Source organism: Myotis davidii, unplaced genomic scaffold (assembly GCF_000327345.1).
Source record: "Myotis davidii unplaced genomic scaffold, ASM32734v1 scaffold1036, whole genome shotgun sequence".
Taxonomy (NCBI): Eukaryota; Metazoa; Chordata; class Mammalia; order Chiroptera; family Vespertilionidae; genus Myotis; species Myotis davidii.
In genome coordinates, this window is record NW_006287260.1 from 243,533 (window position 1) to 260,244 (window position 16,712).

Consider the following 16,712-nt stretch of genomic DNA (forward strand, 5'->3'; position numbering starts at 1 on the left):
CCTAATATTAATTAAATCACTTAAATAAATTAGTTCATTGTAAGCAGTCTCTGTTGCATAATGAACATTGCACAAGTATTTGCTCTTATTGAAATCAATTGAACATTCTAGCAAAAAATAAATAAATAAAAGGAATGGATAGAGCAAATATATATAGGAGATTCAGACTATCCCTAAGAATAGCAGTGTTTGCCATTCCCAAAGGCAGTGGTTCTTTCAGTTTACATAGTTTTTTTCAAAGTGTAATAAAAGAACTTTACAAATTCTTAAAATGACCAGTTGAACTGTACTTTTGCTCTTAGGCTTTCAACTCTGATGTCAAAGATAAGAGCCGAAAGTTGAATTGTGGCTTCCCCCAGAGCCCAGATGAGCCCTGCTGCTGTCTTTTCTGTGCTATGGTTACTCTTCATTGGCTAAACTTTTAGCATTTATTTTCAAACCTGGTAGTCACTCCTGAAACAACTATGAGGCTTTGTTTTCTTCAAAGTAGATTTGTATTTTAACACTTGCCAATACACCATAAAAAGGTAAGGCAAAGTCTTTTGTAAAACAGATATTAGAGTTTTTAAGTTTACAAAGAAGATAGTAAAAATCAACAGTTTTATGACCATCTAGATCAGTAATGGCGAACCTATGACACGCGTGTCAGAGGTGACACGCGAAAACTCATTTTTCTGGTTGATTTCTTTGTTAAATGGCATTGAAATATATAAAATAAATATCAAAAATATAAGTCTTTGTTTTACTATGGTTGCAAATATCAAAAAATTTCTATATGTGACACGGCACCAGGGTTAAGTTAGGGTTTTTCGAAATGCTGACACGCCGAGCTCAGAAGGTTCGCCATCGCTGGTGTAAGGCCTGGCTTTCCCCTGGGCCAGCTTGGGATTCTCAGTGTGCTCCCACCTGACCTCAGGAGGAAGGTTAAGTAGATGCTGTGTGCAGTCCACCAGTTTTACCTCGGAGTCCAGGCTAGCTTTTCCTGGTAGATTCCAGGGCGTAAGTTTGGGTGCTTTGCCAAAAGGCACAAAATGTAAATGACAGTTTCATGGTGACGCCTTATTTCCAGCAGCTTCCCTTCTCTCACCTGCTTGCATTAAGGAGCTCCTGCCAGAGGCCCCGCTGGAAGACGGTCTTGCTCTTTCCGTTTATACTTCTGAGTTGGGATTGTCCACTTTTCTTTCCATTTTCAAACAAGACCAATCCTGTGAGCTACACATGTATATTTTCCTCCACCAAATGTATCGACAGCCATTTATTAAATTCTTAAATATAGTTTTATTGATTTCAGAGAAGAAGGGAAGGAGAGAGAGCTAGAAACATCAATGATGAGAGAGAATCATTGATTGGCTGCCTCCTGCACACCCCACACTGGGAATCGAGCCCCCAACCCAGGCATGTGCCCTAACCAGGAATTGAACCATGACCTGCTGGTTCATAGGTTGACGCTCAACCACTAAGCCATGCCGGAAGGGCATGACAGCCATTTATTTACATATGGATACATGAGACATACGTAAAATAATTATAAAAAGCAGAGTGTGTTAAAGTGGTCTAAAAGTAATTTTAGAGTTCAAAAGAGGGACAGATTGTGTCAGTGTAAGAGATCAGGAATGGCTTTATAAAAGAGGTAGTGTTTGAGCTGAACCCCAAAATCGAGAGTTCTACTTGATAGGCAGAAGTCAGGAGGAAGGGGAGTGCATTCCAGGCAGCGGGAGTGGCACAAACAGCAATACGATGGTGGCAGATGATAGAGCACATGTTTGGAAAACGCTAAGAATCGGCTTGGCTGGAACGAAGCACTGGCCATGGAGGACTGGGTCTCTGATGTCGGCCTTTATTCCAGAGCCAGTGCCGTGTTGTGGAAACGTTTGCATGAGGTGACAGGGAAGAAGCCATTCTTTAAGTTTGAATAATTGTGGGTCTTAGATTGCAGGAGGGAGAGACTGGAGGCAGGAATAACCTGAAGTCAGGAGTCTTCAAGGAATCTCTTACAGGAAACTAGAGTCCAAATTAGGGGACAGTCGGAAGTGATAGACAGGGGGCATGGGTAACAGATATTGTGGAGGATCTTACAGTGAAATGTGGAAGAATGCGGAGGAGAGGGTCTTGGGGATGATGCTGAGGTTTTGAGCCTGGTTCATGGGGATGGCACTGTGCAACCAGTAGAAACAGGGGATGGGAGAAAGGACATGTTTGAGGAAAGATGTTAAGTTTGATTTTGAATATAAGTTTTAGGTGTTTAAGGTTCCAGGAGAACATCCCGGGAAAGATACCCCATAAACAGAAATATGGGTACAATGTTCAAGAGAGATGTAAAGATTAGAAAAACAGATACGTTCATGAGTCATCAGTTGAGGTGATAGTTAACATAAAGGATACTCAGTTGTAGAGGAGAAGACGAGAGAGATTGAGGAAGTCAAGAACAGATCCAGAAAGAGGCACAAGGGGAAGAAACCAGAGTAACCAGGATCAGGCAGTGTCTTTGAAGCCAAGGCTGGATGTGATGGAAACCAATTAACGGGCTTAAACAAGGTCGACGTCCAGAGGGAAGGAGTCCGGGCTAGTTCATGAAGGTCAAGGATCCAGCTTCCTTCTGCCTTTTCCTGGTTCAGGATGACTACTCAAGCTGTCAGCACAGGAAGGAAGAAGGGGGAGAAGAGGGCACGTTGTTGAAGACCGTTCTCAAAAGTTGCATGGACCACTTTCACTTATAACCTACTAAGGGCCCAGTGCATGAATTTGTGCACCTTGAAAGGGACTATGGGCCGAGAGCTGCAGTAGGCACAGGGGTGGGTCTTGGCCCATTCTCCGGGCCCCTGCCTAGCCCCTCCCACCTTGGCCTTCAGTCCCTGTCTCCCAGCAACCCTGCTCCCGTTGCTGCAGCTCCCACGCGCTGGCAGCGCCGGACCCGCTCGTTCCCGCTGATGGTGCAGAGCGATTGGGGCTGACACCAGCAGCGGGGGTGAGGGGCTGGTGTCATCAGCGGGTTCGAGCGGCTGTTGCTGCCCCGATCACCCCTCAGGAGCAGGGGGAAGTGGAGAAGCCCTCAGGGGAGATTGGGACCGGCAGCCGCCACTCGCACCCGCTGACAGCATTGAGCGATCAGGGTGCCTGTAGTGGCTGTGAGCGGCGGCTCCAGTGCCAGCTGTGGGTACGAGTGGGGTCGTCGCTGGCAGTGGGTGTAAGATGTGGCGCCATTGCTGGCAGCGCTTGCGAGAGGTGGCTGCTGGCCCCAGTTGCCTCTCAGGAGCAGGGGGAGGTGGAGAAGCCCTGAGGGGCGATCGGGGCCGGCGCCAGGTGCAAGCACCTGGCAGGACCGTGGCACACGGAAGCAAAGAATTTTCAGTAACCACCAGAGGCTCGCCCCAATAACAGCAACCGGCACCCTGCCTTGGTCTGGTGCCCCTGCTCACCTGCTTCACCATCCCGCCACGGCTGATGCCCACCATGTCCACGCTTTGCCGCCTGCTGCCGACACCCACCATGTTCTGCGCGCGGCTCCTGGTGGTCAGCGCATGTCATAGCGACTGGTTGTTTAGTTGTTCCACCATTCAGTCTATTTGCATATTAGGGTTTTATATATGTAGATTGGCCAGAACTTGGTCATGTGGCTACACTTGGCTACAGTGAAGATGGGAAATGTAGTCTTCATTCTAGGGGGCTGTGAACCAATCTAAAAATTCCTATAACCAAGGAAGAAGGGGGCAAGCAGTTAACAGTGCTAGATGATGCAGAAAAGGCTGGACAGGCGAAGTTTAGAAGAAGGGTTAGACGATCAGGAGGCCATTAGTAAATCCCAGACAGGGAAATGCTCCCCTGAGGCAGGTGGGAAGCGATGAAATCATCACCATGTTTGGATGTAGAGTGCTTAAGGAGGTTGGATCTAAGTCTCCTCAGGAAATTCGTGACTGTCTTCCAGGCGTATGTATAGGTGCTGTGGGAAAGATGACAGTGTGAAGGGAGTGGAAGAGGTGAGGAATCGATCTTACGGAGATACCACAGTTCCCAGGATGGCTGGCTTGGATTCTTGCTCTACCGCTCATTGGCTGATGCCTTTGAGGAAGTCATTTAACCTCTTTAAGCCTCATTTTCTACGTGTGAAATAGGAATACAGATTCTTACCTCATGGATGCCGTGGTGATTAAAAAACATTACTTAGCACAGAATCACTAGCTCCTAATACATTGAAGCGATTGGAAGCAGCTGAGCTAGAGGAATGGGTAGAGGACGCAGTCAGTTGTTTCTTGAGTATTCGGCTCAACATTCCAGCAACCGGAGAGGAGGAAGCACATGGCTGTGCATGCCCAGTCGGAACTGGCAGGAGATCAAGGGAGCAGAGTGGCTGGCGAGTGTGCTGTTAAATCAGGCACATCCCCAGAGCTGGCGGGTTACCATATTTTTCCGTGTATAAGACGCCCCCCACTTTTCCAACCCAAAATTAGGAAATCAATGTTTTAAACATTTTGCTGGTTTTCCTCTTACGGCCTTCTTTTTTGGCATCTTAAGGAGTTGCTCTTCCTGTTTTCTCCGCTGTCTGGTCACACACTTGGTGGGAGGGGGTCCACACTGTCTCTCTGCACCTCTGTTCCCGTGCTCTTTTGCAGAGCTGATTACACTCAGTTTGAATTTTGCAGAGTAAGACAATCGATCACCGGAATTTATCTTTTTATTTTTTGACATCTTTATGGGCTCAGGTGCCTGTTGCATCTGCGCACTCTTCACCTCCGCCTCCAGTTATGGCATCAGCTGACGTCAATAACAATAACGCTTGTGATTGGAGGAAGCCTGTTTGACAAGGTATGGGCAGCTAGGCACCCATGGCTCCCTCCTCGGCTGTCCCTCGATTTTAAGTTTAACAATTTTAGAAAAAAAATAGCGTCTTATACACGGAAAAATATGGTAACCAGGGCAGTTTGAGGAGCCAGAGGTCCAACAGCAGGCAGTGTATAGGCTCAGGAGGGGCTGAAGGACATGGAGGGGACAAGTCGATGGGCCCCAGAGCAGTGCTGCATCTGAGGGTGCTGCTGAGGGTGGCGAGGCCCCTGGCCACTGTGACATGTCACCTTGAACCGAACTTGCAAGGCTACTGGGCCTGTCCTGGCGCCTGCGTTTTATTCCGCCTGTTTACAGGGCCACTCCGGAGATCCCTGGCTCTTGGCAGAGTCGGGAGAAAGGCACGCAGCCTCTGTGCGCAGTGTCCGCATGGAGAGCAGTGTGGATGGTTGTGGGTGGAAGAGGTTGATAGGAAGGCAGCTTCCGCTTTCTGAATGCTGCTTATGGGCCAGCCACGTGCTGAGTTCGTTTACACCGCTCAGGTCATCAAATACCCAGACAGACCTTCTTGGAGGAGCTATTTTTACCCCAGTTAAGTAGATGAGGAAGAAGTTAGGTGTTAGAGCTGGGCCTTAAGCCCTGGTTGGCTGGATCCAAAGCCTCTTTAGCCATGAGGTTAAGTCATTTCACCCAGATCCCTGCTCTGCTACTCACATTCTTAACAGCAGGAGCTGGGAGGGACATGGGTCGTCTAAGCACAGATTCAAGCCATGCTTCTCAAGCCCTAGAAGGCAGCCCACCGCTCATTTTTGAAAAAGACCCAGAGAGGAAAAGCCGCAGGGCTGGTGCAGCTCGGGCCTCCCCTTCTGTTTCTCTGGTTGCCACGGACCAGAGTAGCCTCCGTCTACTTGTCTGCTCAGATGCGATGTCCAGCGATGTCTGCGTGACCTCGTCAGCAGCTCCCCTCTGGGGAAAGTGGGGTGACCCTGCAAAAGCAGGTTTCTGACGCTCACACGGCACCTAAGCCATTACAGGGTTCAGTCCTAATGGGACAGAACGGAGCAGTCTGGGAAAGGGGAGTACCCCAGCTTCCTCCTCTGGGTCTGGGGATTGATTTGACTTAGAGAGTCCTCCCATGAGTCCCATTTTTCATCCTAATTTAAATGGGCAGGGGTGACTAAGAATGTGTAAATGTTAAAATGTTATTATTCCAAAGCCCTTGAGGTCCCCACGGATCATCACAGTAATTACATGCAGCCTGGCGGACCCCTTGCTTCAGCAGCACATGGCGCACAGGAAAGTGAATTATGATGGCAAGTTGAAGGGGGTGGGGATTAGCAGGCTGGAGTGTCCTATTCTGTGGAGCAGCTGGCCTTGGTGTACGAGGGCGAGCGCGAGGAAACGGGCCTCCGCACGCCCTGCTCCCTTCTGTTCTCCCCCAGAAGCCAGGCTGCGAGGAGTGCCGGGGCAGGTGGGAGGAGGGCGGGAGCCTTGTCATTCCAAAGGTGGGAGCACGGTGAGTTCCGGTCAGGCCTGAGGGTCCTCTCTGGTGATTTCTTACGCTCCATACAGTATTGGTGGATTGTGGTTTCTCTAATGGGACTACAACCCTCAGAAATTCTTCCTCTTCACATGTTTCCTTCTTCCATAAGTTTCCATTTCTCTGTTCTGCCCACTCCCTTCCCCCGGCATGAGTCTGGTATTGAGCTGTTGGCATCGGTCTCTCTTTCTTCATTGAAGGCTCGCTTGAATGGCAGCTGCTAGATAGGGCCTCATTGTCGGTCCCCGGCAGCAGGCAGAGCATGTCCACCCACGCAGCGGCCACGCAGGCTCCTGATTCTGGGCTGTGGCGTTTCTCTTTTGTTGTTGGACTTACCCCACCCCTCCGACCCTCCCTCCAAACTGTTAAATAAGAAGCTAGAAGCTGATGCAAAGAAATGGCAGCCTGTGCTCCCGTTACAGTCCTCCCTGTGTCCAGCAGTCAGGGACGGGCACCTTGGGCAGGACCTGCGGGGGGCTGGCCATTAGGATAAGTCCTCGAGGTGGCAGGTTTTGCAGTACCCCATCGTCATTGGACGTCAAGTGCCGTCCTCTCGGGCCCCACCCGGCAGCACAGGGCGGCTTTGTTCAGGCGCCAGGGTTCCTGTGTGCTCCTGGCCCTGGAGGCATGGTGTCCAGCCTGAGCCTGGCTATGTGGAGCGCTGTGTTCCCAGCTTTTCTTCTCCCTGGGGACTGTTTGGCCTGTTCTGTGCTGGTTCCGTGCTCTGCCCCTGACCCCTGGGGAGCAGGGCCTGTGAGGTAGGGTGAGAGTCCGGGAGCAGTCGAGTGTAGAGGAAGGAGACGCCAAAGTTCATACCTGAGGGCAGAGTGCTGTTAACCGCGCAGCTCTGCAGGCCGCTCTTCTCGAGAGGGTGGGGGAGTGGGGCCGGCCCTGGTCCTGGGCAGACCTCAGGGTGACGGGTGACAGGTTCACTGAGCTGGTTGTTGGCCCTGCCTTCAGGCTGTCTGGAGGGAGCAGCGCCGGGGCACAGCACCCAGCACCGTGCCCTGCAGGGGGCCTGCCTTAGTGCACCCCTCCCTGGGGCACTGAGCCTCAAGAAGGGTTCTCAGGCTGCAGGCAAGCTGATGGGGGGCGTGGGTGCTACACAGGCCCAGGCCGGGCCCTGTGGTGCCCACGGAGGGGGAGAAGCTTGCCATCGCAGATGGGGAAGACTTGGGTTCTCATCACTACCCTAACATAAAAGGGATTCTGAAGGACCGTGCAGTCCAACCTACTTATTTTGGATACGTCAGCCCAGCAAGTAGAGCTCACTGCCAGGGCCGCACAGCTCTCAGGCAGCAGGGCCAGGAGAGCCAGGTGTCAGGCGCCTGGGTTAGAGCCTCCCCCTTGGACCCACCACCAGCGGCCTGGGGGCCTCCCACGTCTCATCTGTGAAAACAGCCAAACGCCACCCTCTCAGTTCTAAGACTCGGATCTCAGGGACAGCTCTTGGGAGCCTTGGGCAGACTGGGGACTCGTTTGGTGTGTGTGCATAGCTTCCGCTGCAGAGGAAATAAAGCTGAGCCCTGGCTCTGGAATGTGTGCTGGGACTGGAGGCAGGGCTGTCTTCCTCCTGCCGGTGTGGGTCAGACCTCCCCGTGGGCCCGCTCGTGCGGGCGAGCCCTCGGCGTCCCGTGTGAGCCCGTGTTGGACGCTGACTTGGTCAGTTTTTATGCTCCTCCGGGGCAGAAGCGTTGGTGCGGGGCGTGAGGCACTGGGTGTGGGTCTGGAGGCCCAGGAGCCTCCTGGCACTGGCCGAGTAGACCGTTTTGTTGTCAGTGGACCAACTGGGGTTAACTAAACCAGTCGGAGCAGCTGGGAGGCTCCGGGGCGGTGAGATGTGCACATTCTCAGGAAGAGAGGAAAGTGCTGCCGCAGAAGGAAGGATGAGGCGTGGACTGAGCCCCTCCGAGGAAGGAAGCGTCATTTCTCGCCGCTTGTTTTGCACTTTCAGTTAAGGAATTCCAGAAGTTGCAGGTTGGGATCCTGACCTTCCCTTCCCTCCCTGCTGCTCGCCAGCCAGAGGGCGGGCAGTGGCTCTGAATAACACTTGGCCTTCATGGGAGCCTATCAGATGTTCCAGGAGCCGGCCCTCGCTCACACTTGCTCGCTGGCACGCTCTCCCTCCCTCTCACTGTGCTCTCTGTGTGCGCTCACTCTCTCCTCTGTCCTTTCCCCAGGCAGGATATAGTTAGCGCTTCTCGCCTTATATAGCAAGGTCTGGTCGTTAATGCTGACAGAAGCCTCACAACAGGGAAGGCTGCCAGGTGGCATTAACCAGGCCAGTGTTTGGAATTTCATAAATGCTCTGACTTTGGGTACAAACTGAGCATAAGAACAATGCGAAACTGTTTTCTTCCTCGCTCTTCTCCCCCTCTGCCCTCTCCCAGCCCATTCAGCACCTCTCCCTCCCTCTCTCTCCCCCCTCCCCCCTCTGTTTTTGAATTCCTCCGCTCTGCCGTCTGCTTGCTGCTTTGGAACTTTGTTGATTTTTGCCCCGTTTAATTTTTTATTTCTCTCTCCGTTTCAAGACCACAGGCGGAGCAGCAGCGGCCAGAGCCAGGACTCGGCGGAGGGGCAGGACGGGCAGGTCCCTGAGCAGTTCTCCGGGCTCCTCCACGGCTCCTCCCCGGTGTACGAGGTGGGGCAGGACGCTTTCCAGCTGCTCCCTGCCCCCGGCCAGAGCCTTCCAGAAGGGTCTCCCGCGCAGGGCACCTGCCACGAGGCCAGCATGCAGCTGGAGGAGGCGGGCGTGCGCGCTCCTGGAGGCTCCCCGCCCGGCGGCCTGGACCAGAGTCAGAGAGGGGGCTACCCAGCAGGCCTGCCCACCGCCAACAGCCTACCGCACCCCGAAACTCTGACTCACACAGCATCTCCACACCCCGGGGGTGCCGCGGAGGGAGACCAGAGCGGGGCCCGAAGCCGAGTCCTTCCCACCAGCAAGCCCAAAGTTGAACTCAAGCTCAGCCGCAGCTTGTCCAAGTCTGACTCCGACCTCCTGACCTGCTCGCCCACGGAGGACGCGGCGATGGGGAGCCGCAGCGAGTCCCTGTCCAACTGCAGCGTCGGGAAGAAGAGGCTGGAGAAGTCGCCCTCCTTCGCCTCGGAGTGGGATGAGGTGAGGATGCGTGGCGTCACGGGAGCTGGCCACAGCCCACACCACTCGCTCCCCTGTGCGCGACTCCCAGGCTCAGGTTGTGGCCAGGGTGTCCCTGGCTCCTTTACTGTGGCCAGTGTGGCTCTGACCGCTCAGGGAGGCAAGACCCGCGTCAGCGAGGAGGGCAGAGGGAGGGTCTGCTGGGAGCAGCTGCTGAAAGGGGCGCCTCTGTGGTGGTTCTCACTGCGTCCCCTGGGAGACCCCTGCCTCTCCCAGCAGAATCTTCTGCCCACCCACATCCCCAGGTTGGTGAGGCGAGGGCGAGGGGGTCAGGAAGCAGGTTGGTGTGGAGAGCATTCAGGTCTCCCACAAACATTGTTGCAGAGTAACTGAAGTATGTACCGAGTACTTCTCCGTGCCTGTGGCATGCCTTGCTGGGCAGAAGAATGTTTCTCAGAGGCTGGTAAACACCGGGGAATGTTGCAGGGCTACCCTGCAGGCTTCTGGCTGGGAGAAAGCTGCCTTTGAGGTGGACGGGACGGGGCCTGTCTCCCAGGAACACTTGCGGGAGATGAATTTAGCTCTTGCGAGGGGGAGCAGGACAGCTGGCACGTCCGTGAAGCAGTCTGTGGACTGCATGCCTGGCCAGCTCTGTTCTGGTTGCAGCTGCAGAGCATGTATATCACAGCTAATCCCATTTTCCTGTGGGTGTGGACAGGCAGCTCCTGCAGCACCTTATCTCCAGGCCAGGTCGTTGAGGGGGCTAGTGTGGGAGCCTGTGCTGGCGCAAACCACCGACGGGAACCGGGCAGGACAGCGGCAGGCCCCATGGAGGCCACGGTGTGTGTGGGCACCTGTTCGCCACCTTTGTCTCCAGAGCAGTTCGCCTCACTCCAGTCCAGCGGAGAATGCGGCCTCTGGCCCAGGCTGCCGGGCAGGGAGCCACCAGCAGAACTCATCTATGAGGAAGACAAGTGCACTGCGCTCTGAGATGGCAGGACAGGTGGAGAGAGAACAGCATCGGGGCACGGGCTTCAGGAAATGTCACAGAGAAGTGGGATTTGACGTGGCGTTAAAGGGCCAGTGTTTGCTTAAAACCAGATTGAAGGTAGTGGGATGAAGAGAATCGCGTGCACGAAGGCGTGGGCTTGGAAGCGCCGGGGTCACGGGGCCTCTGTCGGGTGTAGAGTTTGCATCGAGAGAGTGAGAAATGAGTAGAGAGTGAGACTGGGACCATATCGTGGGCGGGCCTTGAGCTTGAGGCTGAAGGGGACTTGATTGGATCTGAAGGCAGTATCTCAGCAGGCGCCCGGCCGTCGTACGGGCTCCACCGTTTCCCCTGGAGAAGCGCATGCTCGCCAGGCGCCCCGCTTCGTGGACGCGGGCTGTTTGGGCAGTAAAGCCGCCGCCTCCTGGCGTCTCAATGAGAGGAAGTGCATATGCTGGGCTTCCTTTGCAGGTGGACTTGCCGGGGGGACAGTGAGCCGGGGCCTGTGCAGGCGTCCCGGCCAGTCTCTGCGTGGCTGGGGAGCAGTTACATTGTAAATGTGAAAAAACTAGAGGCAGTTGAGGTCTTATCGGGAAGAAGCCTGAAGGTGGAGCCCTGCTTGCAGCGTGAACGCCTACAGGCCCCTATCTCCACCCTCGGCGTGGCTTCTGAGTCCTGTTGTGGAGAAACGGCAGGAGCGTTTCCCAGGCTTCGGGCACCCGCCTAGAGGGCACCTCAGCCTGGTGCTCCCACTGCCCCTGGCAGCGCCCGAGGCTGCCGGTGCCTCTGTGCTGGCCGGTTTTTCTCTCTGTCCTCATTGGATCCCCACAGGTGGGAGGGCTGCTCTAAGGGCTGGGCCCGGAGGCAGAGGAAGGCTCTGGGCCCAGGCGGCTGTGGTCCCGGCACATGGTGAGTGAGTTGTGCTGTGAGCTGCCCAGGCCGCTGCTGGAAGGTGGTCCAGGCTGCCGGGCAGGGAGCCTCCACGAGGTCGTCCCCGAGGCTCCGGCCGGGGCCAGCAGACCTGGCTGTGAGCCCCAGCTCCACCGCCACCGCCTGATGCCTGGGAGGCCTCAGGAAGCCTCAGTGTTGTTGCTGTGAAGCAGAGGCAGTCAATCTGTGTGTCAGGGCTGTTTTTCACCAATTAGGCAAGTGCCTAGCACAGGCCCTTGTGTGTGAGAAGTGGTGCCTGCCTGGTAGGTGATTACTGTGCCTGGAGCTTTGGAGAATGAGTGAGGCTGGTGTCTGCAGGCCCTAAGAAGGCAGAGCTTACAGGGTGGTCCAGTGCTGGGGGGCAACTGGGAAGCAATCAAGTTCACGCCCCTCAACTCAGGACCTCCTGCACCGCTCTGCCCCCCACCCCCTCCCCTGGACCCCCAGGGGCCGCCCAGCTGGAAAGGAGGGCAGGCGCCCCCACATTGTTCTCAGCGGAATTGAGGAGCCTCTCTGCCCAACTCCCTGAGCGCAGAAGGGAGATTAGAGAGCCGTTGGCAGCCCTCTCTGATGTTTATTTTTCAAGTGCTCTACATTTGTTGGTCCCCCACTTGTCCGTGAGGGCTCCGCTCCAAGGCCCCCCATGGATGCCTGAACCGAGGATGGTAATGGCCCTATGTTTTCCTATACATGCCTCCCTGTGATAGTGTTATTTATAACTAGGCACAGTGAGAGATTAGCAACATTAACTAATAATAAAATAGAACAGTTATAGCAATATATGGTAATAAAAGCTATATGTAGTCTCTCTCTCTCTCTCTCTCTCTCTCAAAATATCCGATTGTACTGTCCTCACCTTTTCACTTATAGGAAGCGCTTTATGGCCTCCCTTTGGCGTACCTGAATTGCTAGCACCACCACTGCTGTTGCTCTCTGGGGCCATCCTATATAATAAAAGCCTAATATGCAAATTTCCCCCTCGGATGGTCATCAGACTGGGAGACCGGGAGTTCAACCACTCACTATGACATGCGCTGACCACCAGGGGGCAGCGCGGAACATGGCAGGCATTGGGCAGTGGAGGCACTGCTGGGCCTGATGGGCCCTGATGAGAGCAGGACCTCGGCAGGATGCTGGAGAAGGTAAGCGGGCGGCACCAGGCCAAGGGGGTGCCGATTATCCCACCAGTCGCAGACAGCGACAGGCAGCAGTGGTGGGGGGCAGGGCGGCTCCTAGGTGCTGAGGGAGCCAGGTGGGGGGCCCTACCATGACCTATCACCCCACAGACAGTGACCAGTGGCGGTGGTGGGGGACGAGGCCACCGCTTGGCTCCCAGGCACTGAGGGAGCTGGGCAGGGGGCCTGGCCCTGATCAATCACCCCACAGGAAGTATGGTGGAGCAGGTGAAGGGGTGGTGCCAGGCCAAGGCGGGGCTGCGAGGCTGTGGGCACGAGCTGGGGCTACAAGGCTGGGGGTGCAAGCCGGGGCCCAATCTATGCAGGCCACCCCAAGGGACCTACCCCCTTGCCCCCCATGCACGAATTCGTGCCCCAGGCTTCTAGTTAATCTATATATATAAAAGCCCAAGCGACCATTACAACCAGTTGACTGAACTACCAGTCGACTGGTCACTATGACGTGCAATGACCACCACGGGGTAGATGCTCAATGCAGGAGCTGCCCCCTGGTGGTCATGGTGCTCCCACAGCCAACCTCCCGCGGCCAGCCAACCTCCCGTGGTCCCTCCCCTGGCCAGCTGGCCCTGATTGGCCCCGGTCAGGACTGGCCAAGACAGCTCCAATTGACCCTATCACCAGCCAGGCTGAGGAACCCCGCCCATACACGAATTCATGCACCGGGCCTCTAGCAGTAACATAAGGGTGATTTGAACACAAGCCCTATGCTGCCATGAATGTCAGTCTGATAACCGAGCCGGCTACTGAGTGGCTAACAGGCAGGTAGCGTATACAGTGAGGAGTCGCAGGAAGAAGGGATGATTCACGTCCTTGGCCTGATGGAGTGGGATGGCGTGAAATTTTTATCATGCTACTCAGAACAGTGCACAATTTTAAACGCACTAACTGTTCATTTCTGGAATCTTTTCCTTTAATCCGTGGTGCGGTTAACCGCGGGTAACTGAAGCCGCAGCAGGCACTGCGGTGGGTGAGAGGGTCGGCGCTGATGCTGGCAGTGGCTGCTGGGTCGGTGGTGGCTTGGGATGAGGTTTCATAGTTGGAGCAATCGCAGCTGACGGCCGGGAGCCACTTCCTCCACACAGGCTGCTCCTTGTTAATCGCCCGACAAGAGGACTTCGGGAAGTTAGCCGGCCAGGGTTCACCTCTGAGAGAGAGGCTGTCGTGACTGCGTGCTCCCTGCTTCCCGTTGTACTTTGGTAACTAATAGAGTTGGCTTCAAACGTGCTCAGCGTGCCCAGCTGGGGTGGCTCAGTGGTGGAGCGTCGACCCAGGAACCAAGAGGCTGCAGTTCGATTCCCAGTCAGGCCACAGGCCCAGGTTGATACGTTCCTCTCTCATCAGTGTTTCTATCTCTCTGTCCCTCTCCCCGTCTCCCTAAAAATCAATAAAAACCTATATTTTTTTAAAAAGCGCTCCGCCTCCAACTAGCTCTGAATCAGAGCTTCAGGAGCCACTGTGTTCTCGGTGAGGTCACGGCTCTGCTGTCGAACCCTCAGCATCACAGGGGTGACACGGGCAAGCTGTACACGATTGAAGCTTTGAACACAGGAGGGGGGACCCCCACCTCCCACACCGTCACCCTCTGGAACGTTGGATGGGTTCCCAGATGGGGGGTCTCTGTGTTCACAGGTTTGTCACTGGCTTTCCTCACCCGAGGGCTGCCTGTTGGATCCAGGCACCGTCTGCATCCGGGGCTCTTCCAAGGGCGCGGTGCGCTGTGCCTGCTGCCTCCTGAGCTTGCCTCGTTGTGGTTCAGTCCCCGGTTGTTGGGTGCTGGGCAGGCACTTCCGTCAGCCCTACCTCCCCTCCCTGCCTTCCTGGGTGAGTCCCCTGCCCCCTGACAGCCCCCCTTGTGTGGGACCCTCTCCCAGCAGCTGCTCTCCCTGGGCTCTGGTAACCAGCCTGGGGCTTCCCTCCCTTGCTACGTCCCAGTGCCCTACCCAGACCTGTGTAAGCGACCCTTTTAAAAAAATATGTTTTATTGATTTTTTACAGAGAGGAAGGGAGAGGGATAGAGAGTTAGAAACATCAACGAGAGAGAAACATCGATCAGCTGCCTCCTGCACACCTCCTACTGGAGATGTGCCCGCAACCAAGGTACATGCCTTTGACTGGAATCTAACCTGGGACCTTACAGTCCTCTGGCCGACACTCTAGCCACTGAGCCAAACCGGTTAGGGCGTGACCCTTTCTTAAGCTCCTTTGGTTGCCCGCTTTGGACGGGCCACCCTTCTGCAGGGACCCTGGGTGATTCAACAGATGTTTCAGGCGCTATTTCTGTCACCTGTGAGCAAGCTGGCTGCCGAGCACCGGAGCAGAGAACACGGCTCATGCGTGTATATTGTGAATTAATCTTCATTTGCAGATGGACAGAAGGTGTAAATTAGTGGTTCTCAACCTTCCTAACGCCACGGCCCTTTAATACAGCTCCTCATGCTGTGGTGACCCCCAATTTCATGGTTACAAATTGAACATAATTAAAGCATAGTGATTAATCACAAAAACAATATGTAATTATATATGTGTTTTCCAATGGTCTTAGGCGACCCCTGTGAAAGGGTCGTTCGACCCCCAAAGGGGTCGCGACCCACAGGTTGAGAACCGCTGATCTAGGATCTCTGTGCCAGAAACAGAAGGAAGATCAAATACATATTTCATAAAAGTCACATTCTACAAGCTGAGAACCACTGGTGTAGATGCATGTCCAGTGTGCTGGGAAGCGGGAGAAAGTCACCTGGCTCGAAGCCTTCCCACCCCAGTTACAGGAAGAAAGCCGTCCTCGCTTCCGCGGAGCTGGCAGTGTGCTCAGTGTCCCACCAGGGGCCCTGAGCCCCAGTCCCCTCCGCGGGGCTCACCCTCTGTCCCCGAGTTGCCTGAGGCACCACCGTGCACACGCGTCAGCCGGCGGCTGAAATCACTCCCTGGTCGGAAGAACGAGGCTCTGGTCGGGTTGCGGTTTGAATGTGTGGAAAGGCTGTGGGTCCGCTAGGTCTCCCACACACCTGCCTTTGAGTGGGGCTGGAGCTTCTGAAAGAAACCACACGAGGCTGCTTGTCTGCTGAGCACAAACATGAGTCATTCAGGCCTTGGCTAACGGCCGAGGGATAGATCTGTTTGGTAATCAGCTTCCATAAATGTTAAACCGGTGGGAAATGCGCAAACAGCAGGACAAACCTCATGTGCGTTTTGTTCAAGCTGAGGATAACTTCTAGCCAGGGACTTGGGGAATGTCCCAGTTTCGGCTGAAATGGTAGCTGAGGGTCCCCTAGTCCCTCCGTGGCATCGCCGGGAAGGTACCCCTCCTCCCCCCCTTCCCCACCCCCTCCCCAGGGCCCAGCCTCCCCTCTAGCCAGCTGTCCAGTTGGAGCATGATGTCATCAAGAGAAAAGCTGATTGGTCCAGCTGCACAGAGGCTCAGGCGTCTTTAACCCTCAGGGCTGCGTGAGCAAGAACAATCACTCAGATGGGAATGAAAAGGGCCGGCGAGAGGGTTCCCCCGCCGACAGAGCCCAGCCTCCGCCCGCACTGGGCACAGGCAGCCCCTGACCGTGCGCACAGCGTGCGGCGCAGTCCTTTCAGCTGAGCAGAGCACTCGCTGTAATCGAGAATGACATTCCCGCCCTCTGGGACGGAGTAGAGCCTGGAGTGTCTGCCTAAGGTGCTTCCATGTATACACTGAAGTCACGGCTTTTATCCTGGAACCTCTAAAGTTCCCTCCGTTTTAAGTGGTCTGTTAAGATGGAGTGGTTTTTTTTTCAGATTTTAAAAATAATCTCATCCTGGCCAGGTAGCTCAGCTGGTTAAAGCGTCATCCGATACACCAAGGTTGTAGGTTTGGTCCCCAATCAGGGCAGTACAAGAATCAATGAATGCATCAGTGAGTGGAACAACAAATCAATCTCTCTCCTCCTCTCTCTCTCCCTCGTTGTCCCCCTTCCTCGCTGTCTCTAAAATAAATAAATAAACATTTAAAAAATAAAAGTGAGTGATAATCTCACTTACTTTGCAGGCAGTCCTGACTAAACAGCCTGGCCTTTGTCTGATAGACTGATGGTTTTGGTTGGCCGGGATAAACGTGAACATGGGGCGCTTCTACGGCCTCTGCGCTGACAGGGGAAGCATCCTGTTCTCAGGCAGGGAACCAGTGAGGAGGAGTCTGGTGTGTCTTCCTCCCCTCCCCCTCCC

The 16,712-nt window shown here is 54.7% G+C and overlaps 1 protein-coding gene across 1 annotated transcript in view; it reads left to right on the forward strand.

Moving 5' to 3' along the window:
- The window catches only part of ANKS1A (ankyrin repeat and sterile alpha motif domain containing 1A), a gene marked incomplete at its 5' end in the record, with an annotated part of 101,616 nt that overhangs the window by 29,418 nt on the left and 55,486 nt on the right, over nucleotides 1-16,712 (forward strand). The window contains one exon of the mRNA XM_015560837.1: nucleotides 8,848-9,434. Coding sequence (XP_015416323.1) covers nucleotides 8,848-9,434 — 587 coding nt within the window. The remainder of the gene's footprint in view (nucleotides 1-8,847; nucleotides 9,435-16,712) is intronic.